This window comes from Bombus pascuorum, chromosome 12 (genome assembly GCF_905332965.1).
Source record: "Bombus pascuorum chromosome 12, iyBomPasc1.1, whole genome shotgun sequence".
In the NCBI taxonomy this organism is placed as follows: Eukaryota; Metazoa; Arthropoda; class Insecta; order Hymenoptera; family Apidae; genus Bombus; species Bombus pascuorum.
In genome coordinates, this window is record NC_083499.1 from 7006999 (window position 1) to 7034990 (window position 27992).

The 27992-nt window shown below is 45.6% G+C and overlaps 1 protein-coding gene across 4 annotated transcripts in view; it reads left to right on the top strand.

Annotated features, from left to right (window-relative positions):
* The window catches only part of LOC132912561 (uncharacterized), a 171229-nt gene that overhangs the window by 128870 nt on the left and 14367 nt on the right, over positions 1-27992 (top strand). For 3 of the 4 annotated variants that reach the window (XM_060970060.1, XM_060970061.1, XM_060970062.1), the window contains exons 6-9: positions 805-1413; positions 1645-2558; positions 7314-7603; positions 24723-25071. In XM_060970060.1, coding sequence (XP_060826043.1) covers positions 805-1413; positions 1645-2558; positions 7314-7603; positions 24723-25071 — 2162 coding nt within the window. The remainder of the gene's footprint in view (positions 1-804; positions 1414-1644; positions 2559-7313; positions 7604-24722; positions 25072-27992) is intronic. The other variant, XM_060970063.1, reaches the window with a different exon arrangement.

Genomic DNA, 27992 nt, shown 5'->3' on the forward strand with positions numbered 1-27992 from the left:
TCAGACGCTGATTAAATCCGTTTCTAGGCCGTGCACAGAATAGTTCCATCGTTATATGGGAAATTTGCTTTTCCATTTTATCGATTCGTGTCGGACATCGTGCCACGTGGCAGTTGAAAGTCGCCAAGTCTCGTTAGCGTCATCGAGGTGTCTGGAAAAAAGGGGATGAGAGTTTGGTGATCGTCGAAGACTTAGCCAAAGACCACTCTCACAGGCAGATAAGTTTGCCTTTTATCTCTGTTCGAGATAGAAGTTAAAGAGAACGAAATGAAAGGCACGGCGAATCACGAACAGTTTGTATACCGGAAGTTCGTATGCCGAGGATAGACAAGCGGACCAGTGGTAAGAAGAAAAGTTAGCAGCTTCGTGACCAGTTTCTCGGATACTCCTCGGTTTCCCCACTTCCAACTGGTTACCAATTAGAAGTTGGAACCTCTCGCGTGAACCACTAATCCTATTCGATGGATCGACCGTTTCTCTCAATCAGAACCGCGTCTATCTGTAATTTTGCCAACTTCAACCACATCTATCATTTAGCAGATGCAAGTCAAATACAATTCTATTCGACCGTTGTAACAGGAACCCGATAGAAATGCAACTTCTTGCGTCCATTGCATCCAGAAGAAACGAATTTTGTCAAATTGGTATCGGTACTCGATCGAGCGTCATCTACGTCTCGGTTAAGCGGTCGCGCAGTATCAAACCTAACTGAATCTTAGTCGGACCTAGGGAAAATAGCAAATGAATTTTGTCAAGACAGAAATATACGGATAATCGATCGATTAATTGTATCCACTGTTTTAGTTGAGCGATGGCACGGTATCAGAAGCGCCCCGCCGCGTGGCCATTGAAGGAGGCCCCGGAAGCGGAAGAACGACCCTTTGCCTCCGCCTTCTTCACCAGTGGGCGATACAAGGCGATAGTCCGGCTCTGGCGTTCATCGTCCCCCTCCGTGAACTTCGAGGCAGTCCTGTGCTCAATTACTTGGCTCGGGAATTATTCCCAAGGACGGCAGCCATCGGCGACGCGGTCGCGCAAGTATGGCGCACGCTGCATTTAATGGAGGATCGTGTGCTATTTATCCTTGACGGATACGACGAGTGTGTGGGGGGCAGAACGTCCCTAGGCGATGCTATAGACCTTCTCGAGGGACGTTTGTTCCCCGACGCGAGGATCCTGGTCACTTGCTCGCCCAGCAACTCCAGTGTACTGTCGCCGCTAGTTCAAAGGAGGATCCATCTGGCTGGACTTGAGTGGCCTCACGTCGAGAGGCTCTGCGTGGCGTATTTCATTCACAACGACATCGCAGAGAAGGCTTGCGAGTTCCTCGAAGTGCTGAACGTACAACCACAGGCCGTCAAGCAGCTTGGTCAGCATCCTCTCGGCTGGATTATGCTCTGCTGTCTCTACCAGGTAAAGGAAATAGAATAAAGTTGGCAAAAAAAAGATAGGATAGTCATAGAGCGGTGAAGGGGACGTTTAAAGTTCGCGGAAAAATCGTGAACGAGTAGTTGGACGACCGATCCGATTCGTTACCGGGCGCCATAAAAACCATCTCGCGTTGTCTGCGTGCTCGACGCAGCACAAGAGCCCCGAGAGCTCGTAAAAATGTCGACGCTTAAAGCTTGCTCTCTCGTTTCTCAGGACTCTGGAAGTTTACCAACGGAAACCAGCGCGCTGGTTCAAGCAGCAGTCAAGTGTATCGTGAAGAGGAGCCTCGATCCACCGGTACCTTACAACGAGGAAATTCCTGGTCATTGCAGAAAACGACTGGAGGATTTTGGAAAAGTGTCTTTGGCTGCGCTCAGGGAGGGCAGGTGCTGCTATACCGAGGCTGAACTCAGAGCTAGAGGTGGAGGTATAGAAGTTACCAGACTGGGATTCCTGACCAAAGGATTGATTTTCGGACAACGACGAAAACCAGACCTGTACACACCGATTCACATGGCCGTAGCCGAATTCCTGGCAGCTTACTACTTAACCTCAGTGGCTCAATACGCCAATATTCTTCGAAGGGAGTTGGAGGGATTGCCATCAGGAATCATCAGCCATTTGGCTGGTCTACTGGGACCCAAGACGCATTTAATATTAAACCAATTGTGTCCGCTGGAGGTACCACCCAGAGCAGTCTTCTCGTTGCTGAAAGCAGCCGGTGCCTCGGATGGAAACATTTCCGCCGTGTGTAGATTGGTCGGTGCAGGCCCGGGATTTGGTCCCGCGCCCAACGAGAGACCTCCAGCGCCGCTGGTCCACACTTCGCCTTTGGAACTCGAAGGGTGGGCGAGAATCCTGGAGAGCCCGGCTTGCACCCTCGAGGCCCTCGAGGTGGTGTTCCAAGTGGAGAGAGGCTCCGATCCTAGATACCTGGACGACTTTTTCGAAGCCCTAGCTGGAAATGAGAGTGTCAAGCTCGTGAGAATCACGTCGCTTCTCGGCCAAGAGTTCCCCGCGGATGAAGCGCAAAAGTTGGCCGGACACTTGAAGAGCGTCCTGAGCAAGAAGAAGCTGAACGACTTTGAGTTGGTTATAACTTGTCTGGAGGAAGCGGCGCACGATAGGTGAGTCTCTGTCTAATTTCCCGTTAGAAATTTCTCTAATTTTCTCCCCGTACGATTTTCTTGCAAAATGTATGACAATCGCAGGACGTGCTCGACGTGTCCGTCTTCGCGGCGACAGTTTGGCGATTGTTCAGACATTTGAAAATCAAAAGACGAAGCTTTCGCTTCGCGTTTCTAAAGCCGCGCGAGTTCAAAGACGGTTTAAGAAGACGCACGCGAAACGTAGGAAGGTTACTACACGGAAAGTTGCCGAAGGGTAACCGTACCGGAGTATTCGTTAAGCTGACAGCGAAAAAACCGTCTGCCCGTTTGCGCGAACATCGAGCAATATCGGAAAGTGGATTAAAAAAGTTTCCCCGAGGAAAGTACGTGTACATGGACGAACAAATAGATCAGTTTTTAACTCGGAGCGAGAAGCTGTCTCGACGGGTGCAAGCAGTTTTCTAAGGCAGACTGGGAAATATTTAGAGCTATTAATAACGAACGCCTACTCATCTTCGGCGCGAAAAGAAGTTCCAAGGAACCACCTTCGTTATAGAGATTTGTGAAAGAGGTTTTACACATTTTATAAGCACACTCGGACGCTTTTATGGATCTTCATCGATATCCTTGCACGTGCGATACTTAACAGTTTCAAAGAACATCCTATAAACGACGGAGGATTGATGTACGTGCTTGATCGTGAAAGGTCGTCAGAATCGTTTCTGCAAAATTTCTTTCATCGATCGTAGTCGTACGGCGCAAAGGTCAGAAAGTAAATTAAAAAGTTTACTTCGCTCCGTATGATAGCAAAGAAGACGTTTACCCTCACTGGGAGCGTAGAGATCGGAGGGTGGGAAAAAGCGCGTGTTTACCCAGCGAGCAAAGTACGAATATACGCGAAGGGTGGTGATGCTTCGAGTCTCCATTTGCATAACCGTTCTGGTTGCTCGTGTGTGCGCGCGTACGTTTACATTGGCCGTGTCAGATGCTCTGCTTTCTAGCATGTTTGCAAGGAAAAGAACAAAAACTACACGGTGGAAAGAGATGGAAGCGCTGCAGAATTACGTTCGACCGTAACAATAATTCTCGAATATCCGTCGAATCTGCCTATTCGAATCCAGCTGGGTAAATTGTTTTCGCTTTTTGTCGTCTCTCTATAAAGTGAAACCGTTGAAGTCTGAGAAACTCGAGGCATAAATTTGACGCACATGTGCACTGAGCGTCGCAGCTACTGCAAGACGAGCAAGATTTTTATTCCAAAGAGTAACTCTTGGGAAAATTTCAATTCTCTAACACGTCCTCCCGCAAACAACTTCGGACCAACGAAACTCGAGGATCATCTTCTCCGAAGCAGAGATGTTTTTCACGCGTAGCCCCGTGGCGAAAAGGCCGATATTCGATATTCAAAGCACGACGATCGCGAGCCCGCGAGCAAACGCACTCCCCCAAATGTGACAAGAAGAGCGGGGTAACAATGAGCGGTCGTCGAGAGAGGCTGCATAAAGTCGTGGCGGAGAAAAAGTGGAGAAAGTGGCGGAACAATATGACGCGGCAAGAATAGAGGAGAGAGGCTTCGAGATCTTTTTCCTTCTTTTTGGGGAGATTGTTCGAGGATCATGAAGGAGCGCGGCTTCGTGACCCGTGGCGAAAAATTAAGGAGGACGCGGCACGATGGTTTTCATAGTCCAACGTCGGACCAGTCCTCTATATTTCTCCTTTTCTTGCGTTTCTTCGCTCTCTAGCGACTCTATCTACTTTCCTTGCCTTCGAACCTCCTTTCTTCAACTTCTTTTCGTCTCTCGTCCCCTTCTCGTTCGCGGTTCCAGTCTTGTCTCTATCTCTTTCAAAGTCTATATTTCTACGAGTTCCGTGAGCAAAAGAGGCTCTACTCCACTAGCTGGCCCCTTCACGCTTCCTTCTGTTCCTTTTGCCTTTGTCGCAGCGCTTTGAAACTTTCCGAAGGCTTTTCGAAAGAGTTTGCCTGAAGATGACGATTCATAATTTTTCTCGCAGCGGGATTTCCACGGCGAAACGCTTTGACGCTATCCGTTTAGGAAAAACTTGGCTACAATTTCCAGACTACAATCAAATTGCGAGGTCTCTTAATCTCGTTCCCAACCTCTTCCCCTGCTCAATCCTACGTCTGTTCTCCCTCTCTCGCACAATTTCTCTGACTACTCCTAAACAAAGTCTTCTCCGTACTTGGTTTACCCCTCAACCCTCCTGCCATCCCTTCTACCCCTAGCTCATTGCTGTTTCCAATTTTGACGTGTTCTCCGCGCCGTCGCCGTTCTTTATTACTTGCCTTCCTCTCCGCGTCGTCTAAACCGGACCAATACCGGAGAAAAATCCTTGAAACTCGCGACGAAGTGCATGAGGGCATCGTTTAACCGCTATTTGCCCGGAGGCGGAACATTCTCGACCCGACAAACTCATTGTTGCGCGTCGCCAATGTTTTTCTCGCTTTTTCCACCCGTTCGTTTGCCTTCGCTCTATTCTTTTCCGCCGGAACCGCTCTGCTCAATATGATATCGAGTAAAGGTACTCTACATTCGGTCAGAATCTCGCTAGCAGGCAAACGCGCCGCAAAGAACGCCGATTTCGATCGATGGATGGAAGAAATACCCGGAGACTTGTAGCAGAAGAGGAATCGTTCGGAAAAAGAAACACGAGTCGCGACATGAAAGAGGGCGCAATGTACTTTACGGTTTGTTCTGCTCTCTCGATTGCTCTGCAATTTCGTTCTCGATGTTTCTAGAGAATTCTACGCTGTTCCTGCACTCGTTCGTCTGATCCAATTGAACCGAGAAAACATTAGAAAAACGGTAGCCGATCTTCTCGATAGCGGATGGAATTCTACGAGTTTTCAAACTTGCCGAAAGTTCTGGCTGTTCGAGGAATTAATATTCATGAGAAAAATTCTTTGATCGTTTTCTGTATCGTTTCGTTTATCGAAAACCTCGTTGAAGTTATTCGAAGAATTCGATCGATCAAATAGACAAGTTACATTAAGACGATAAATTTTCTGCCCACGCTGGTTATGTGCAGACACGATCTTCCTCCTTGGTGGATAGCACGTTACAAGCCGCGTTAACGCAATGTGTAAATAACACGAATTCTCCAGACCGAGTTCAGTCTCAACGAGACTGAATGGGCTGTTAAGAGAAGAACTCTTTCTAAACTCTGAAGAAATCTTCATGAAGAAAATCGTATAAGGAATATAACCGTCGATAGGCTGCTGAAAAGTCGACGATCACGATTTGGCTGACGTTGACGAAGAGATCGTGTTTCGTAAAATCTCGACCGAGATTAACTAAGCTATCTGTAGCGAGAATGAATGACAGCTGTCGGAATATTTCGAGCGATCAGTGGCTGCGAGTGATAGCAGACACGATTGGTCAGACGCGCTCTCTACCTACGAATACAGCGGTGGTAGTTCGAGTTAGTAAATTAAGCGTAGAGATATTTCGCGAGAGCGTGAATTGTTAACGATAGAAACGAGGTCATCGGAAGTATGCCTGTTCATCGTTTGCACGGTTTATTTTTTACTTTTTTTATGTATTTTAATATAGGACACGCGTCGCGCGATTCGCGGATTTGTTTGATCGTTGAATAAAATCACATCGGCTCGGAACAATAACGGGCTTGGATATTTTAATTAACTTGGAAAACACAGACCACTTTATTTTAATTTCAGGAATATCGTGTAATTGAAGGCGTCGCTTTGTTTGCCAAATAATGTTCATGAATATGTAAACGAAGACTGTCACGTTATTTATAGCGATCCAGTTCGTTTATTTTCCACCATCGTTTCGACTGTTCCGCGAATGTAGCTCGCAACGCTGCATAAAAATTTCCTTCTGATACATAAACGTCGTCTCGATCGTATCGCTTATCGTTCTCAGTAAGAATCCTAACCGAGCTTACCGACTAGCATGTAATGCCGTAGGAAATCCAGACTCGTTTGCAATTCTCCGAGGGGAAGTAACCGTGGCCAGGCTTTGCATAACTGTTGCACACGTACGCGTCCCAACCTCTTGAAATAATAGCGAATAGACAGAAGTGGCGAATATTACACGCGCATAAATCTATTCACCGTTGCCACCTTTATCGGCAAACTTCACCACTCGAGCAAATTTACATAAGTTTGCGCCCGAGAATTACGAACTGCTAACAACTTACGAAAGGTATAGGTATCGTTGTAACAAAATTATTTTTCATAGAAATTCGACGGAGTTTGTTGAGTTTTAATTGAGAAAACTGGAGCGCTCGCTTTCGACGATCATATTTTCGGCTTCTTTGCTGACATTTCGCAAACACTGCAGTCGCCCGTATTGGTAGCAGTATGTCAAGCAGCCACTGATGAAGGAAACTGCAATGCTTGCGAAACGTTAGCAGGAAAACTGCAACGCTTCCTTAACTCGTGCCACAGTGGCGCGTTTTCGACGTTTTTCGCGAATAAGACGGTGAAAGTGGCCGCGGGAAAACCAAGAACCATCAACATGCTTCGTCGATTACCATCGTGTTCCAAAACCAAGTAACCGTAACGCGGTTGTTTAATCCCTTTAAACCTACTCGTTCCATTCGAATCTACGCTTCCACGTCCGCGAGTAAATGAGAATGATCTCGGGTCAAACAGAGCCATGCAATCGGGTTAAACCAAATGTCCAATGATTCGGGGCCAATTTCCGTGTACCGTCCTATGGTCGACGGCTTTAAACGAACGATTTAGGCGTTTGTAACGAACAGAGGCATCGATCGACTGTGTTCCAGATTGGAGTGCGTGGTGAACGCCCTTTGCCGTGGACTGAGTCACGCGTCAGCTAGCCTGGCACGGCTGGTCCTCGACATGAATCTGTCCGGCGAGCAAGTGTCCCGGGTCTGCGATGCTCTTCGTGGCTGCGTTCAAGTACAAGCGCTGCACTTGCCCCATTTAGGCTGTGGCTGCGAAGGGTTGGCCTCGGTCGCCGAGCTGCTTAAGGAGAGGCCTTTGCTGGCGTTGAATTTGGCTGGCAGCTGGGGAGCCAAGAACGAGGATCCCTCCAGTTCTGGAATCAGTATGGGTAAAACTATGCCGTTATTCATTTTTTTTTTTCATTCACATTCTTTGATTTCCTGTTCTTATTTCCTTTCTTTCTTCTTCTTCTTCTTCTTCTTCTTGTTTGCTTTACGTTCTGATTCTTTCTTTTTATGTTTTCATCCAACGCTGCTTGGCTGGATCGTAAATTGAAAAATTCTAGAAATACCAGCAACGCTTATTTATTTGGAATACACGAGTTTCATTTCTGTCTCTTTTAATTTCCGACATTCGACGACGCTCCGTTTACACAAGCTTCAGCCAACTGAAAGGATCGTATCCGGCTCGACGAAACTTCAAATAATAAAAAAGAAATCGTTGCCGAGTCCTCCTCTGGTATACGGATTTGGCCGAGCTTTTAATAATAGTTCCGTTACGGTGCATCGTTATTCGTGGCTATTATTTTTCGTCTATCGAGGAGCTCGCGCACGTACCTAGCAAAGCATTCGTGCGTCAAAAAATCGAACGAAATCATAGAAGGATCCATGGGTCATCGTATCGGCGAACACTCGCGCGTACATCGATGCGATGGATTTCCGGACTGGGCTGATCAACGGGTTGGAAGCTTAGGAAGTTGACGGAGTACGGTTCATTGGTCACTCAATCAACGAGCGTAAGCTCAACGAAGTCTCGGGGCTTAAGGCGACCCGAATTAATGATCGCGCGGCCCGAACAGTTCGTAACGTCCGACGTGCTTGTGTTTGATAGACCGATTCATCCACATCTCTTCGATCACGAGGAAAAAGGCGCTGGAAATCGCTATTTTAAATTTTGATACGCATCACTTCGTTAAACGTGCTTCACTATCGGCCGCCATTAAAACCAATCTGCATGATAGCGCTGGCACGCTGCATCCAGATTTATTGCGATCCGCATGCACTTAGACAGAAGCCAATACAGCATGGTATCGAATTAGAGGTACCAAACGGGAAGCTACGAACCTATAGTCGTGGACCAAATTAAGAACTGATAATTAGTAGACTATTGGTAGAATAATTTTTCATTCTCTAATTTAGATAAATCTGAACGATTTATTCGTTTTAGATTCTAGAATATAGAATTTACGGTATTTGTGACATCGTCTTCATACGAAAATCGAAGTACGTTCCGTTGATCGTAAAAGAAAGGCGGTCTTTGAAAGTTAACCATGCACATTGTTATTTTCGGTTCAGTACACAAGTTCGTTTCACTCGCTTATACCGTTGTGTAAAAGAATTGATAATTTATAAACAATTAAACTGCAATAATTTTAGAGTGGAGTAATCATGGGAACTTTGTTTACGACTCGTAAAGATGGAGAGATAAAACCGTAGAAAGCCCGCAGTACGTAAACCGACGACAAACTGTCCACGAACGCCATTAACCGGCTATGGTGCCGGAATTAGAAAGTTGGAATTAGAGCAGTTTCCGGCCCGCAGTGGGCAAATCGGACCGCGAAAGTTCCCGTGGCGTTTTCCATAAAGCCGGAGAACGAAACTTCAGTCCTTTCCAACTTTATACCATACCATTTACCCAAGTTACCGAGCGTGGATACGTGGAATCATAAGGATCGTCCACCAGGATGTTCCTTCGATTTGTAAAGCGAACTGAGTTTTCTTATACGGAGATTTGTCCCGGATAACGAATACAACGAGTATTCCAATTTGCGTTGGAATTAGTTTTGTTCTCTTATTTAACTCTCTGTGATCCGGACGATCGATCTCGCTTACCCCATTCCGGCAGATTCTTTTGCAAACAACACGAGTGGAATCGCAAAGAATTATGTAAGATATAGAGGTTCTCTAGAGATTGGTAATCTGCAATTCGATTAGAACGACAGAATAATGAGTATTCTTGAAGACAAAGCAGAGAGAAAGGACATTATCAGTGGGAAGTTGAACGATCGAGGGTCGATTAGGAACAGGCTTACGGTAAATCGTCGAATCTCGTGTAAACCTTCAATTGAGATGGAGTAGACTTTACGATCGGATCGTGATCGTTTCACCGAATCCTCCTTCGATTAGATCGCGGTCGTTTGTTTGCAGAAACGAGAAGAAAAAAAATCGGAGGCAGTTTGAACGAGCGTCGAATCGCTGGCCCGTTTTCCTAGGAATAATAACAACCCTTCGTCTTCTCTCGAGGAAGATGAACGGTCGTCCTCGAGGCCGGTTTATACACGGAGCTCCGTGCAAACGACACTTTCCAAGTGAATTTCCGCTCGCAAATAACGTATTAATCATCTCCGACCAGACCCTCTCTGGCCCTTTGTTACACCCTGTCCAAACCTTCCCTCTTAACAGCCTCTTAATGTCTTTCTCTCGCTGTCACCCTCACCCCCTTATCTTCGATCCCTCCGTCACACTTGCTCCGCTGCTTCGTCTTTCTCTCTTTGCGCGCATGCATGAATACCCTTAACGATAGTACTTCGTAGACGCCTTTAAAATCGCGACCCGTCCCAACATTTCTCACTGCATTGTCGCGAGATTTCATTGTAAGGGCCAGAGGATTTCACGAAACAGTAATACACTTCTTAGAGCTTTGTGAATCGTTCACGATCACAAGATTTCATCTTCCTCGTCCGCAGTTTCACAAATGTTATTAATTATATTTTTTTGCATCTCGCATTTCAACCCTGCTGCGTCCTTTAAATCATTTTAGATGTTGCTTTTTTATCGCTCTTAATAAATCTCTTAAATTTGCGTGCAAGGTATTTCTTAAAATATTAAAAGTCTTGGTGATTTACGAAACGAGAATGAGATTAGAATCGCAACAGGACTGAAACAGCTATTTTGAGAAACTCGATCATTGTCAGTGATTCGCTTCTATCTAAAATTTCCCAACGTACACAATACCGCAATAAGCGTATAAAACAAACATTTACCCTGGAACAATCGTGTTCTCTGCTTTCACGAGCCCATTTCTCGTCTCTCGAACTATCCCCAGCACCTATCTCGTCTGGTTGCCTCCGACAAACGGTCGTCTCGCGGTTGATGTTATCGTCGCGACCGGTGTCGGCAAACACGCTGGCATGTATACGCGGCTTCCAGTTACCATGTTGTTGCTCCTTCGCAGCTCCGGCAATTACAAACACCTGGGGCGATTTCTCGGCGAGAACGAGCATCCCAGAAGCACCCTGTCCTCGTTTGCCCTAGGGAGAAACGAGATTTCTCGAAATTGCCGATCGATCTACTCAAGGTATTGCTGGAGTTTAAAGTAGCTGTGTTTCTTCTGGCCGTAGATCTTGAATCGACGCATTGCAAATTGCCAAGCTCGTCCCGCTCTCGTTGAGTTTGTATTGTAAAGGATATTTTCCCGGTATAGCTCGAACTGTCGGAGGAATTTTTTATCGACAATTCGAGGACACTCGGAACCTCGATCATTCCCTATTTTCTTTAAACGAATAACAGGAAGATCGAGTTTACTTCTGACTGGTTGAAAGCAGTCCCTCAAGATTCCGTTTCCGCTTCGAGGTCGACCCGAAAGCAATCTTTCTCGAGGCGACGGCGCCGTGTCTATGAACCGAGTCGTAGACAAATCAAATCTTTCGGCTCGACGGTTTCTCCAGAGAACTCATCGATTCTACCCTTTTCCTTTCTCTTTCCTTTCAAGTTTCCTTTCGGATGATTCGAGAACGATACAGAAAACCGGCGAAAGGGAAAATACGCGGGGCACGAGAAACAACTGAAAACGATTCGCTAAGCGACGTTGTTTTTCGACGGTTCCCTATTTTACTTGCGCCAAGCGGATTCCCGAAAGCCCGCTACCCCGCGCAATATTATTTTCGACTAATGTTCAACGAATTCTCGTTACACGATAGAGAAACGTGCAAAGAACAACCCATGGAAAACTAGACACGTTATACAGAGATAAATACTACGCTGCATGTTGCTGTAATGCAATTTCGATTTTCATACGACGACTATCTGCCCATTCGGATCCTTTTACAAAAGCCGATCGATCTTCGATAATCATATATATATATATATATATATGTCAGGTTGACGTTAGGGGCGTATAATGAATCTTCACCAGTGTTGTTCATGGTTGTCGCACAGATATTTATTACACAAGTATGGCTGATACAAGATTGACAAACGGACGCGGTAGCTGGACGCTAATGACAATGGCCCTAAGTTCGATATAGCGAATCCACGGTCAACGGGATCACGAATATACTTTGCTTCAAAGTCTAAGTCGTACTCAACTTACTACTCGTGATACTAGGAACGCTTGATTGACTCTTAGCTAATCAGATTGCCAGAAAAGAATGAATTTCCGTCGCGACGACGCTGCAGAGGAAAACTATGACGGGGTGTGCCTAAGGGCACGAGATCATCGGATTCGTCAAAGAAAGCCTCCACTCGGAGGGTGAGGGAAATAGGCGCTGCTGTTAATTGGTCAATTTCTATGTTGGCGGTTGGAAAAGGATGCTAGCCGCCCTAGAGAGAGAGTTCCTAGCAGGCAACGCCGTACGTGACCAAATCAGGCTTTCCCGTAACTTCTCGCAATAGGTGACAGATTTACAGGCTGATGGAACAAAGACTGTTTGTCAATCTGAAGGACTTTAGTTAACTAGGTCCTAAGATTTATAACGGTTCCTCAGGCTATCTGAACATAAACTGTAAACGATGCATCGGCATCTGGCGATCATCTGGCCCAAAGAATGGGGTCTGTGCGTGGCGAGCTGCGGGGCCGCTGGAATGTCTTATTGTCAAGTGTCTGTACTGCCAATTCTTTAAAGGAAAGCTATGTTACTTTATGTCTCTGTTATGTGAAACGTTCATCCCGTGACCGTGGCTACGCTCGGCGACCGGATGTCGCCTCGAGCCTAAACTCATTGTCTCAAGTTTCGAATGACTGTGTCTGGGTTATTTCGTAAATGCTACAGTATTCGGGCTTTTCCAAATAATTCCAATGGGGGGGGGCCCGGTGTCCTTTCATCTCCGACACGGCCATCCTGACTATCACACGTCCTCGGGTGTATCTAGAATATTGGATTTTCCCAATGTTAGACTCGATATAACTGTCGTTATTTACAATTTAGTTAAGTGTCAAAATAGGTCAAGGGTCCAGTTCGACAGCAAAAATTCTGGTCGGACGTTTGATAACGAAAGAGTTAAAAGAGAGTGGAAACCCGTAACGTTACGATTGATATTCGAAGCGCTAGTCGCATTTTGTGAATCATCAGTCTGGGCGTAATGACATGATGGACCATTCTCGATCTCGCACCTGGACGACCCTCAGTTCTCTGGATCATGATACCACACTGAGCTTTTATTCAAACACTATGTTAGATGTTATCTCCGTAGTGTTAACGATACTTGAATTGAATTCGGTAACGGTGTGTTGATCCCACACTTACTTTGTTTGAGCCGTATGCCCCCCGTAAGCGTGTGTGTGCCACTATGTTCGATCCGACACCTGATTACCACACTGGACATGTATGAAGACATTGTCCTTTGCCGTATCGCCACACTACGTTAGATGTTATTTCCATGATACTTGAATCGAATTCGGTAACGGTGTGTTGATCCCGCACTTACTTTGTTTGAGCCGTATGCCCCCCGTAAGGCGTATGTGAGCCACTATGTTCGATCCGACACCTGATTACCGCACTGGACATGTATGAAGACATTGTCCTTTGCCATATCGCCACACTGGCATATGCAAACTCTTTCTGCTAAGTGCTGTGGTCAGAATGATCCTCTGAGACCAAGGTACTCGCATCGTCATGGTCACTGTTCTCGTCATCACCGCAGACGTCCAACTCAGTAGGAACGCGACTATCTGGCATTTTCTTTAACCTATCATGACTGTATTTATATGACCGTTTGCCGTCTAGTGTTTTTAAAATGTACCTATCTCCTTCCAAAATTTCCGCTATCACAAATGGACCGCTAAATTTCGGATCTAGTTTCGTTTGGTTCCTTTCCTCGTTTTTCTTTAATACAAAGTCACCGAGATTGAATTTAACTACTTTGGCTTTCGTTTTATCGAATCTTTCCTTATCGTACTTAGCGCTATCTTCCATATTTCGTATGGCCTGTTGTCTTACGTTGCAGATATCTATTTCCTTTTCTTCGGTATTTTCAGATAGTAGTAACCCGTAGGGTCTCGCTGTTTTACCAATTAATAATTCTAGCGGACTCGATTTAGTCACACGATGAGTGGTGCAATTTAAAGCTAACTGTATTTCGCCGATCGCGTCTTGCCATGATCGCCCGGTCGTTTCTACCGTTGTAAACATATTCTTTAATGTACCCATAGTACGCTCTACCTGTCCATTCGCTCTACTAGCACCGGTTGCTATTAGGTGGAGTTTAATTTGTTTATCCCGACAAAAATCTTGAAATTCTTTGCCGGTAAAACATCGCCCTTGATCCGCTATTATCCGAGAGGGACTGCCGAATAGAAATATGGCGGACTTAAGTGCCTTAACGGTGCTAAGTGAGTCTATTTTACGAGTGTGGTGTAAGTATACAAATTTGGTAAAGGCATCGATCAGGACAATGACGTATTCTTTCGAGTCGTTCTTGCCGCTCAGCTTTCCCGTTATGTCTACGTGAATGGTATGCCAAGGTATGCTAGTCTTAGGTATGGGATGTAATTCAACTTGCACTTTGCCTGAATTCGCCTTAGAAATCTGACAAGCATGACAGTTCTCTACGAATTTGCGAACATATTTCGCCATCCCTTCGAACCAGTAATACTCGTACAGTTTCTCGAGCGTTTTATCCCAACCTAAGTGCATAATTGACTGGTGTATGTGGTTAATGACGGACCACCTAAACCCTCTTGGTACGATGGGCAGGCAGAGGGTCTTGCCTCTCCTTTGTATTTTACGGTAAAGGGTACCGGATCGTAACTCGTAAGTAATCGCAATGTCTTCCGCGAGCTCGTCGTTTCGCAGTTTGTTGACGATTTCAGAAATTTGAGGGTCGCGACGTTGTTCCGCTAGTAGCCAATCTTCCGAGATTTCGGCCAGATTAATTTTCTTTTCTTCGATCTTGTTGGTGGGGGCGCGGTCGGTGTCTACAAGATTACGCGAGAAGAAATCTACGTGGGCCATTCGTTTGCCTTCTCGATACATAATGTCGAAAGTGAAAGTTTGCAAGTAAGCCCACCACCTATGAACCCTGTCACTTAGACTTACTTTATTACGAGCTGCTTTTAACGAGTTACAATCAGTGACAACGAGAAATTCCCGTCCGTGTAAATAGTGGCGAAACTGTTTAACGGCGTTTACAACTGCCAGGGTCTCTAGTTCATATGAATGATATCTGGATTCCGCGGGGCTCGTTCTCTTACTGTAATATTCTATTACTCGGTTTCTGCCGTCGATTTTGTGCATTAAAATAGCGCCGTATCCGTCCGAACTAGCGTCAGTATGTAATTCTATCGGGTAATTCGGGTCAAATATCATCAACACCGGCTCGTTGGTCAGGATGGAAATTATCTTTTGCCTTATGGTTTCGTGTCTATCTGTCCAAGTTAGGTTTTTAATACCGGAGGTAAGTGCGTACAATGGTTTCATTACCTGCGAAAATTTAGGGACGAATTTTCGGAAATAGGAGGCTAAACCTATGAACTGCCTAAGTTGAGCGACGGTCGTTGGTGCCGGTAGAGAACTCAAGGCTTGTATTTTACCCGGATTTGGGCGAACTTCTCCGTTATGAACTACGTACCCGAGATAAAGTACAGACGTCTTGAGAAAGGAACACTTCGAAAAATTGAAGGAGAACCCGGCGTTTACGAGGGTACCTAGTACGATGGGTAATCTTTCTAGAGCCTGGTCTACCGATTCAGCGATGATTAGGACGTCATCCAGGTAGACAACAACGTACGAGTGGGCGAGGCCGCCCAAGGCATTGAGGATAGCCCTCTGGAAAACGGACGGTGCGTTTTTCAATCCAAACGGCATCGTCGTATACTCGTACTGCCCGTCGGGGGTGACAAACGCTGTATATTCTGTCGAATTGGGATGAATGGGGATTTGATGGAACCCGCTGGCCATGTCGAGGCTAATGAAGTACTTCGCCCTTTGCAATCTCGCGATTTGATCCGCGATAAGAGGTAGAGGATATCGGTCCGCGACCGTATTTTTGTTTAGCTCTCGAAAATCTACGCACAACCTATCCGAGCCGTCCTTCTTCTTTACGAGTAACATAGGGCTCGCGAACGGTGAGTTACTAGGCCTTATAATTTCTGCCTTAATTAATTCGCTTATTCGTTCGCGCACTATGCTTCGCTCTGCCTCGCTAAGCCTGTAGGGGCTTCTTTGTACGGTGATATTAGGATCGATCAGACGTATCTCTAACTGTCCCGTATTTACTCGTGCACGCGGGAAACCCGTAATAAATGAACTTTTGAATTCTTCGAGGATGGAGATCAATCGGTCTTTGTCTTTACCGAACACCTCGGTGTCGACCCCATTAATATCGATTTTACTTTCGGCGGTTATATTGTAAACATTGACAGCTTTTGCCCTGCAAATACTGAGGCTATTTTGGGTAATATTGACGTTAAAACCCTGGCTCAAAATTTCGCGGCCTATCATGATGTCGTAATTTAGATAGCCGTCGGCAAGGATGTGAAAAATTATCTCCAACGCAAAACCATTAATACGTACTATGGATGCAATTTGAGACGTGCAATTAATACGGTGATTTCCTATCCCTCGCATTACTACTACGTCGGTCGTTCTTTTGCCGGAAAACTTCGAGGCTATGGACTCTTTGATTAGCGAACATTCGGCTCCAGAATCGAAATAAAACGAGAACGACTCACCCAGATGGCTTAAGTTACCAGTTGAAGACTCAACCACGCAGGAGTTGACTCGACGTTCGTTAACGGGGTTGCGATTTGTTTTCTGCAGCAGCGGGCAGTTGGATGCGATGTGGCCCTCTCCGCGACACTTGAAGCATGACACCTTGGACGATCCAGCCGGTCGGCTTTTCTCCTGTCTCTCGGTTCTCATTCTCGTACGACACTCCGCTATCTTATGCCCGGGAATACCACAGTGACGACACCTGATCCGGGGGTCAGGTATCTTCTGCCGTTTAACTTCGGGGCCCGTCGACGGATTTCCTGACGAAGGCGCCGGCCTCTTCTTCGCGTAGTGGAAAGCTTTCATTTCCATCAAAAATTGATCCCGAGTCTTGATGTCGCTTGTAAGCGCTAGTTTCTCGACACGTTCATCGAGCAGACTCAGGTGATAAAGAACGGTGGCGTGGACTATCTCGATCGCATCCAGATGATCCCACCTTGCCCCAAGGAGGGAACAGAGACGAACACCATAGGCCCCTATGGATTCACCTTCCAGCCGAGGTTCGGCTACCATCTTCATTAGAGCTTCGGTTGTCGTTTCGATACCACCAAAGCGCGTAAGAAAAAGTTCTTTAAATTTTGACCAGGTAAGGCTTGCATTGACCGGCACCTGCGCGAGCCACCCCGCGGCAGTGCCCTTCAGCGCTTGACTCACGGTGCGAAGTAACTCATTATATCGCATGGGCCTTCCTTCCATGAGACAACTGGCAAGTGAGCACCATGCGACAGGGTCGGTACCCGCGATATCGGGATTGAACGTCGGTAATGATATGTCCTTATGTTCCACACTCACCCCTGGCTCCTCCCATTGACTCAAGACAGCCAGAAGCCGCTTCGAAATTGTAGACGGTGGTGATACTTCCTTAGGTTCCGCACCCGCCTCTTGCTTTTTCAATTCACTTGCGATGGCCAGAAGCTGCTCCTTAATTGTAGACGGTGTTGATCCCACTTCTGATGTCAGGTAAACGTTAGGGGCGTATAATGAATCTTCACCAGTGTTGTTCATGGTTGTCGCACAGATATTTATTACACAAGTATGGCTGATACAAGATTGACAAACGGACGCGGTAGCTGGACGCTAATGACAATGGCCCTAAGTTCGATATAGCGAATCCACGGTCAACGGGATCACGAATATACTTTGCTTCAAAGTCTAAGTCGTACTCAACTTACTACTCGTGATACTAGGAACGCTTGATTGACTCTTAGCTAATCAGATTGCCAGAAAAGAATGAATTTCCGTCGCGACGACGCTGCAGAGGAAAACTATGACGGGGTGTGCCTAAGGGCACGAGATCATCGGATTCGTCAAAGAAAGCCTCCACTCGGAGGGTGAGGGAAATAGGCGCTGCTGTTAATTGGTCAATTTCTATGTTGGCGGTTGGAAAAGGATGCTAGCCGCCCTAGAGAGAGAGTTCCTAGCAGGCAACGCCGTACGTGACCAAATCAGGCTTTCCCGTAACTTCTCGCAATAGGTGACAGATTTACAGGCTGATGGAACAAAGACTGTTTGTCAATCTGAAGGACTTTAGTTAACTAGGTCCTAAGATTTATAACGGTTCCTCAGGCTATCTGAACATAAACTGTAAACGATGCATCGGCATCTGGCGATCATCTGGCCCAAAGAATGGGGTCTGTGCGTGGCGAGCTGCGGGGCCGCTGGAATGTCTTATTGTCAAGTGTCTGTACTGCCAATTCTTTAAAGGAAAGCTATGTTACTTTATGTCTCTGTTATGTGAAACGTTCATCCCGTGACCGTGGCTACGCTCGGCGACCGGATGTCGCCTCGAGCCTAAACTCATTGTCTCAAGTTTCGAATGACTGTGTCTGGGTTATTTCGTAAATGCTACAGTATTCGGGCTTTTCCAAATAATTCCAATGGGGGGGGGCCCGGTGTCCTTTCATCTCCGACATATATATGTATCTATCAGAAACCTTCGGTAAATGATACGCTGTAACTCTATTCCCCGAGTCCAGAGATAATTATGAAAATCCAATCTCTGTTGTGTAACTCAGCGTGAGGTCACAATACGTTCGAATATTATTTTCCACCAGCGAATCACAGTGAACAATTCCAGGTTGCAATTTCAACATCGCGATATCAACCAGGTTTATCAGCTATCTATCTCTTGGATCGTTTTCACTATGATTCTAGACCCGATTAACCTCGTTCCTGTCGAGATTTCTGTCTGTATCCTCCGCTCAAAATTGCACTTAGGTATCCGCGGTATCAACAATCTCGCAGTTTTCCTTTCCTCTAGCTACGAGCGTATCGTCGGCGCGAACGTCTACACGACGCGGCCTCCAATCTCTCTTCAGGCACTCGGATCTCAATAAAGCCTGCCCCGCAGCTGAACACGCCTATTTGCTCCCGTTACGGGATTCTAATCAATCCGCTTCTGGTTGCCCGGCTGGATTCAGCTGCCGATAGCAAGCAACGAGAAAAACGATATAACCACGCGAACGGATGAACGAGCTTTTCACGTATATATAGAAATATTTCTTCGATGGAAATATTACTATTAGTCATTCCTTTATTTTATATACGGGAATAAAGAGCCATTAGTGTGGACAAAATTATTGTAAAGTGCATGAAGAGATACAGGTGCGATAAAGAACGAAAAAAAAAAAATACAAAGAACATGTTTGGTAAATTTTTCATCTGGGAGAAACAAATAAAAAATGTAAAGCATTGCCATATGTATCGATGGAAGAGATATAAACAGAAAACGATGTTTCATTATTATTTTTATTTAAATAAATACACGATTTTATTTGAACGAATCGTTAATTTCATTTATATGGAAAAAATATTTAAACAAATTCAAAGTATCTAGGAAGTAAGAGGATTACTATGATTACAAGAGGAATAAATTTATTTGTATAAAAGCCACTTTTTAAATCGATGAACGAGTCGAAATGCGATTGATTCCCGAAACTTGTTCAAAGAGTAATGGAAATTTGATTTGTAGGTCAGCGTACTTCGTGCACCGAAACAAAGCATCAAAGCATTCCAGTATCGTTGCAACTACCATGGTCCCTGTAGCCATTACAGACTGTTCGTTTCCTTTACACGATTGGCTACAGCATCGATCCACGATTCTCGAGCTCGACCCGATCTTCCGTTTCGCCGATACTAACCGTAGCGAGCAGACTTTTTCGTCTGAACGTAATTAGGGAAGTCTCGTTCGACTAAGTTTAAAAGGTAGACGGGAAACGCGCAGTCTGGAAAACGGTTTACGTCCGACGGTATAACCGGTTCGCTGCCGGAGAATATGAAACGTAGATTGCACGTTCGGAGTACGAGCTGTCGCGCTACGAAATTGCATCGCGGAGCACGCTCATCGGCCGGGGAAATTGAATGAATCTCTTCGTTGTCGTCGATTGACATTTGGGTCAACGTAAGTAGCGCGTACCGATAATGATTATTTCCAGGTTTGAGAACTCGCCAAGCCGCGAGGAAACAAGAGATGCACGTACGCGTACGATCGATGCCGAACGCGCAATGTTTCGGACGCTCACGCTCGGTAGAATCGGTGCGCTTCGTCTCTGAGTCTTATTTTTCCTCCTTTTCTTTGTCCTTTTTAACGAATTACGTAATTATCCTGGTTTGTTCGTGACGCTGGCGAACTATTCTCGACTTTAATGAAATCCAAGAGGAAAAGAATGAAATTCAGTCGGATGGGTGAAGGGAAAAGATGCTGCCAGCCGTTTATTATTCTCTTTGCCATTGCGCTTGTTCAGCGCGGCACGAGCGCGAATGAATTTAGATGCAACGAGAACCCGTAATGTTCTTCGATAATATGGGTCAAGCTCCAGTTTCGTCGAGCAAATGGAAGCCCTTAATACGCGCGTGTGCCTCCATTATCTGTCTTAAGTGGTTATTTAGTGAAATAAGGCCAACAGCGTGCAAAAAGCACGCTACTCCACTTGAAATCGGATGTCTCTTATCGCGATGCTTAATCTCCCCCTCTACGACAGGCAAACCATCGCCTTCAAAGTTGAAGCTCCATCATACGATCGTTTAACTTCGTGTCAATCGCGATCGTAGGAAATTTACAAGCAAAGATCGAAAACCAGTTTACTCTGGATAAATTTACAATGCTCGATTACTACGCGGTACATCGAAGGTTAATAAAGCACCTTTACCGCGAAAACCCCTGCCTGTAATAAATTCCCGATCGATCCAGCCAGGCTACCACCTACTATAAACAGTTGGTAACTCGAAGAACTTGAAGCTCACCGGTCGGAACTATTAACGGGCTCCTCGACATCATCGAAGAACAACATCGAGGCGTTTGCATCACGCACACTTCCATCGCCGCGTTCGATGTTTGCTCGCGATACTCGACTTCTTGATCTTGGAGAAACTTCGTGTTATTAACGTTTTCCCTTTATCGAGTGATATGAAAACAAAACGTTGCACCGATACGCCTTCTTTCGTATTTCTAATAAAACCTCTTCTCTAGCTCTGTACCGATTTACATTTAATTCTAACGTGTAATTATAGCGTTACGGTATATGCGCCGCGACATGTGCACGAGTTCTTCTCGCGAGAATCTACACGACTGAAGCTGATTTTTCACGATTTTTAACGTTAACACTTGCGACGTAAAGTTTCGGTATCCGAGAATTTCTCAGCTTCTCGAAGTAGTTTCCACTGAGTGATCCGCGTTTCCAACGGGTTACTGCACGTAATTAATCCACGGCGGACACGCGACCGCGTTTTACGTGTCCGCTGCTTGTGCACGCGTCTCGAGCGTAACCGGAGACGGCGGAGCCGAGGAGAGTCACAGTGGGCTTTGAATAAAGTCGGCGGTCGACGTGAAACTTAACCGAGCGGTCGGTCGTTTCTTTGCCTCGCGTTCGATTATTCAAATGTTCCCATTCCGGGATCCTGGATCGTCTATTTTTCTTCGTGCATCGATAACGAGGATCCTATAGAAGGTGGGCTTTTCCAAGAGTCTCGTACTTTTGATGAAGTTTTTAAAAGATCAGCTAAGACGGAAGAATAAGCATGTTGAAACAGCCTGTACAAAGTAGAGGGAAATTTAAAAAAGGGAAAGGAGTATAGAATGAAATAGTAGAAAGCGTGGTTCCTTTCGCACGTTCCGTGAAATAATAACAAATTCTGCAGGGTGAGAAGGGGGTTAAACGAACTCGGAGAAATGAGTATTCGAGCGGATTCGATCGCGCCTCGGAGATTCGAAGCGGAATTAAATCGGTTTGGAACGAGAGAGAACGTTTCTATCCAACGTGCCATGGTCGATGGAAACGGCCATTACGACGCTTTAGAACGGGAAATGGTTTTTGCGCGGGTTACCATGGCGGGCGAGCCAAAGTAAATTCGTCGTCGAGTCTCGCGATAAAAACACCAGGCCCGATACGACCGACGCGATTGTCGTCGCGTTAAAACGATTCGTCAAGAGGCAAAAAGATGTCTTTCACCTAAACGCGTACCCGTTCGAAAAATCTTCTGTCGTCTCGCTTTTTCCCCTTTCTTCTGTAAAAACCGACGCTTCGATTTTCACTGGGTCGAACGTGGGTTCAAGAGGAACGAAAATTACGTAGAATATTGTACGACTGGTTAAACGCCGTGTCTACTATTGACACTTTCAGCTTCCAACCAGTTTTCCATTACGAAGAAACCAACGTTTTGAGAGTATCTATACCACGCACACTTTGCTGCTCTAAAAGCTGCCGCGATACCAGCTGCCTCGAAGAACCGTACGAATGATCATGCTTTAAAACAACGCTCTCCCTCTCTCTCTCTCTCTCGCTAGCTCGTAAAGAATAATGAATCCCATCGGCGTTCCGCGGTTGGTTATTACCTTGAGCTACTCGCCGGCCCTGTCGTTGCTAATTGTTCCTGCGCGGAACACGACCGAGTAACGAGGGCAGACAGAGTCAGGAATTCCTAGCTAGAAGTTGGCGAGCGGAGAGTCTCATTTCCTGGCTCGAAGCGGCATTTTCCATTTTCCTCTGACGCACGTCGCGCGTCCAAAGGAGCCTCTTCAAGCCAACGGAAATATCGCTACAACCTTCCTTCGTAACTCACGCCAGGGTGAACGAAATTTCGACCGACAGGGACCGCTGAAAAAGTTTTAGGGCGAAAGGTCACGCCATGGTAACACGCTACGTGGATGTTCCGAACAGGAATTAATATTCCAAGCAGAGTTCATCGGTGGCTGATTTCTCGTCGAATTTCCAGTGATTCGTGACTGCCACGTACGCCTCTATGAGACCACATCCGAAAAGGAGTTTGCTAACTCCTTGCAAATCCGGAACGAATTAAAGCTATCACGGGCCAGCAGCTCTCGAAAATGCCTGCGGTTATAATGAGATTATCGCATCTGTGACTCAGACGTGGTTTTATCCCTTGAAATTCGTCCCATCTTTGTTCCTGGCGGGTTTGAACGTTTCCAGGGATCGTAGTAAAGTCGAGTGCATGGAGAATATTCCTTTCACCTGTGACATATATTTCATCCGAATGTTAATTCAAATTTTTGCTATGGTTACATGTAGTTCGCGTTTAAGAAAACGACGAAAGTAAAAGAGCCTGTGATCACTGCGGTATTTATCATCGCTTTGAGGTGTTTAAAAATGCAACACGGAGAATGCGAGCTCGCGTAAAATTTTATCACGCACGACCCGCTCGTCGCGTACAGTCGACTTTATAAATTCTTCCGGAATACACATTGTTCTCCTATAGCCAGCTCGTAAATGTTTTATACTTTTCATTCTGAGCACGAGCTGTTGCGTAGCTTCTTCGCGATAAAATTTCTCTAGCATTCATGATAATACGATCGACGAGAAGCAGGTAAACTGGCGAGGAGACGAGGCTGTCGTAAAACAAGAGTCAGTCCGCTTGTAAACTGGAATATTTTTATTGCCGACCGCATGCTCTACGCAATTTACAGTAATGACGCGTTCGCGAACGAACATCGAGAAAGATACACGAATATAAAATTGAACGAGCAAAAGGCGAATCTTCTTAAAGGATACAAATCCTGGAACGCATGTTTTGGAAGCTTGCCGTAAATTTTCGCCTTCACGCCACACTCGCATCGCGGTTTTATCTAGCAGTGCGTTCAACCGTGCGACGTATTGTTCGTCATTGAAGCCATTATCTTACAGAGCGTTGGAGCACGATGCGGAGGAGGAGGGCCCTTAATAGAGTTCCCTTCGTAACCACTTCCTGTCCGGATCCGAGCCTGTCGCTTACTTTACGAACCGCTTGGCAACGTGCTAGCCGACCACGTTTCCCTTCTCGCTTATACACTTCGTTTATATTAATTCTACGCGGCACAAGCTTTACTGCCAGTAAACTCGGTTGAACGCTCTTAAAGACACCGCTACCCGGGCTGTCGTCTAATGCAGACGTCGGAAGGGTTTACCCAGCCCTGTGGAATCTTACGAGCTTCCTTACAGGATAAAGTGTTTCTCGTTGTTCATCTGCAAATTGCTTTAACATCGGCCACTTTGTACAAATCATAGCATGTCGCGATTTCCAGCCACGGTTGTCACGTGACGAGCATCGTTATTGCCCTACCGTTGAAAGTACTTGAATATGCTTGCAAATGTTAAATTGTCGTTTACAATACAACAATTATTTCCTTTCGAAGCCTAAAATTAGCTCCCTCGGAAGATCGTACTTATCGAGCAAACTTGGAAATGCTTGCAGATATTATTTCTACGTATAATCTCAGATATAGTTTGTTATTTATGTATAACAAATATTCACCCTGGAACCCTCATTTATTTTCACCATATCGTCCTGCAATTGTTTCCTTCCGAAATATAGAACCAACATCGCAGAACACAACCTAGACAACCTTACAACTAACCCCATCTTAGACCTGACATATCTTCTTTCAAAATGCGATCGATCAAGTTTGTGTCGCGTAAAAATTCAACAAGTGAAAAAAAAAAAATTCTTTATTTCCACTCAATTTATACAATAATTAAATGGTAAACCCTTTATAGTATTTGCGGTTCGCAACGATAGTCTTTTAATATTCAGGCTGGTTCGGACTTATTCAGACTCACTTGGATGATTTTGGGACGAGTATTTATATTTTTTATTCGTTGGAGTGGGAAAAGACTTTGGTGTACTTATCATATATTTCTCAGAACGGGTAGAGTGACCGAATGCTACCCAGACGGTCGCTCATGATAAGGCGCTTGGAATTTACTATCTTATCGCATAATTAGTCGAATTTCACCTGTGACATTTGCATGGTCGTTCGATTTTCTCTCAGCGATCTATCCATGTTAAGAAGATCCATGTGATTGCATAGGTTCAGGCTCCGGTTCTGGAAGCAGCGGATGCGCGTCCAGCACCCTTGGCACGCTACCCCTAAACCGTTGCTACTCGTCGCTGCCCCGAGGCGCGTTGGCAGCCTATGGCAGTTTGACAAGACCCGCTACACTGCCGAGACTTCCTCTTGGGCTTGGCCTTGGTCCTGCGCCCGCTACCGGAAACGGACCGTTGCCGCAGAACGACAGGGACAGAGACAGCAACGGAAGTAGCAAAAGGAACAGCGACAGCGTGCTCTGTCATCGTTTACCGCTGCTACATCCGTTACCCACCTGCGACGTCAGCAGTCATCAAGGAACTGGCTTCCACGAGATCTTCAACGCTATCAGGTGAGGACTATCCTTGTGTGATTTAATAGGTGCACGTTTTAGGGGCTAATTTCCAATTAATTAAAGGAACGAGGACTTGGGTAGTTGTCGAGCAAACTTGGAAGTACTGGTGATCAAAAGAAAATGTTCTTTTAATTATAGCAAATTAAAAAATGGGAGGAAAGATAGACGTTTCTGGAATAACTGTTTAATCTAAAGTTTCGGAAAGGGTGAAAATGTCGGAGGAGTGATTAATTAAATTTAGAGATTCGTCGAATAAATCTGTATGCAAAAGGTGAAGTTATTTAATTGCGAGAGAAAGCGTGGTTGCTTCACGTTTGATACTCGCAAGAGGAAAATTGAAATAAACTGCAAACTCCAGAATTTTCATTTACGACTTACCGAAAAACCGCCGGTAGTGCTAGGGTTGGCCCCAGACGTCTCGCAACTTCGTAGGCCGTGGTACGAACCACTGCGCTGAGTTCCTCGAGGAAAGTTTTCGAGATTTGGTTTTCGAGCAGCCGGTAAATGAGTTATGGAAATTAAAGAGACGAAGGAGAGTGGCCATTCAGGAAATTATACGAACTGCCGCTGGGAAGTTTCCGCAAAGGGCGTGCTCTCCCCTTCAGGATGGACGATTGTTAGGCGAGAAATTTAAGAGCGACGGGGTTAGATTGCGTCAACATCGTTCTTGCAAGGTCGTTGAAATTGCGAAAGTTCCTCCTACCTCTCGTCTCTCTAGCTTTCTGAAAATATCGCTTGAAATTTCTCGCATAAATGTCGCTTTACATTTTCGCCAACATATCCCGAAACTAAAAACAATATTTGCCAGAGCGAACAATCCATCAGTATACAGGTTGTCTAACGTGTTACGCTTGCTGAAGATTCTATGGGGTTTTATCGACACCAAAGAGTTTTCGAATGAAATTCTGTCACCTGCCCGCAGCATTCGTCGTGCTGGGTGTTAATTTCAGGTCTCACCTGCGCGTCACCTGGAGACCGTTCATTGTTCAGACACATGTGACCTCGACAAATCTCCCTTTCAGCCTCTGTATTTCCATTACACAGCCTGCAATGGAATTCTTTCATCCACGTTTCACATCATAATTCGAACGACCCAGCTGCGAGGGGAAATTTCATGCGAATTCTCGGTATAACCGCGTCGAATAATCTCGCGGCTGCCAGTTTTCCTTGCGCAACGTTATATAAACCGGATACCGAAAATTTTTCAAATATCGAGCACGCCAGCGGGAAACCGCCGTGTTACACACAGGGAACAGCCACATACTTTTTAATCTCGTGCTTGGATTCACCTATGAATTTCATTTCGTAATTTCCTTTTCTTTTTTCAGTGGTTTTTTCAAATATAATATCTAAAAAATATGTAAAATACGAATGAGAGAGGAAGAGAGACACGACAGACACGGATTACAAGGTTCGAACGTTCAATTACACAAAACAGCTGGAATCCATTTTGATTTGACGCGTGTCGTTGTTGAGATTTCAAGGTGGCCATAAAACGAAAGTACGAAACGAGGAACAAGGTAGAAACTAGAAACGTTGTGCGAGAATCGTCGTAAAAGGAACGGCGACAGGCATTCGTGCTTTTCCTCTATTGGCCGTGGCCTGAACCATTTGTTCCGTGGCCCGTTGATGAAAAGGTGGCCAGGAAGAAAGCACACTCTCGCGCCCTTTATGAATCCGTTTACGAGCGCGAGCTTCGGCGCGATACGTGGCGCGTTGGAACACACTGCGAAACGGAAGTCGACCGGCTGCGTCGCGGCCCTCAGGTTCATTGTTTCTCCGTTTACGAACGAATCTCCACGCGTCAACCCTGAAACGTGAAAAATAACTTACACCCTGTTCCTTTGCTTTGTCCCTTCCCTTTGTTTCATCGGCTTTTTACACAACACATAACAGCCATGGAATTTAGCCTCGCCTCCGCGCTCTTTCAACGTTTCACATTTTTATCGAGTCTCTTAAAACTCGTTCAAATGAGAAATTTGTCCATCCTCGAATTTCCGTAGAAATTTCGCGCCAGTTTCCATCGATGATATTAGGTCTATTTTCTGAGCAAGACGCTTTGATCATTTCCAGCCGCGTATCTCACTGAGTCATAGGGTTTAACGGAAACACGTTTTCAATGGCAAAGAGTCAGACTGGCACGGAGAAATAATCTCGCAAATATTTTTCTCAGCTAAGTCCAATTTACTCGCATCTGACGGGCCGCTTCGTATTTTTAATTAAAAACATCGTCCAGCCATTCATACGCGTTCCAAGCAATCCACTCGCGTGCGCAACCCGCGTTTTCAATTCGTTGTAACGCACGGGAACGCGAGCAAGTCAAAAGGCTACTCGAAGAATCCAGATGGTAAAGCGAAACAGTGTTTCGCCTCGGCTGGCGATGCAATTAAAAGTGTCCGATCCGACCATACATAAATAAAAAGAGCTATTTTGAAACACATAACTGTTGAATGTAGTCGGCGGTAGCATGTACAATCCGTTGATAAATTGAAAACATCGTTTAAAAACTTTTACAAATTCATGCTTTAAATCAAATATTTCGCTCGATCGAAATTTTCGACGGTAACCGAGTTTGATGGGAACTCTGGTAGAAGGAAGAAAAGGCAAAAGTGGAAAAGTATGGCACGAAACGCGGTGCAGTTAATGTTGTTAAGCATCCGGATTGCTCAGGTATACGCGGCCCGTGCCGTAACTTCGGACAATCTTCTTTGAGTGCAGTTGAAAGGGAACTACAGGAAGACTGCAAGTTCTAGCTTGCTGCAATTAACTTGTTTACGACTTACAATAGCTAAGTGTACCTATCGATTCCTGTTTTCTTTGCACATTCACTCTCTGCTGTTTCTTTATTCGTTTAGAGAAATTCCTCTGTGACTATTTCACGTTGCTTCGAATTTCCATAGGACTCGCGATTTCATCCA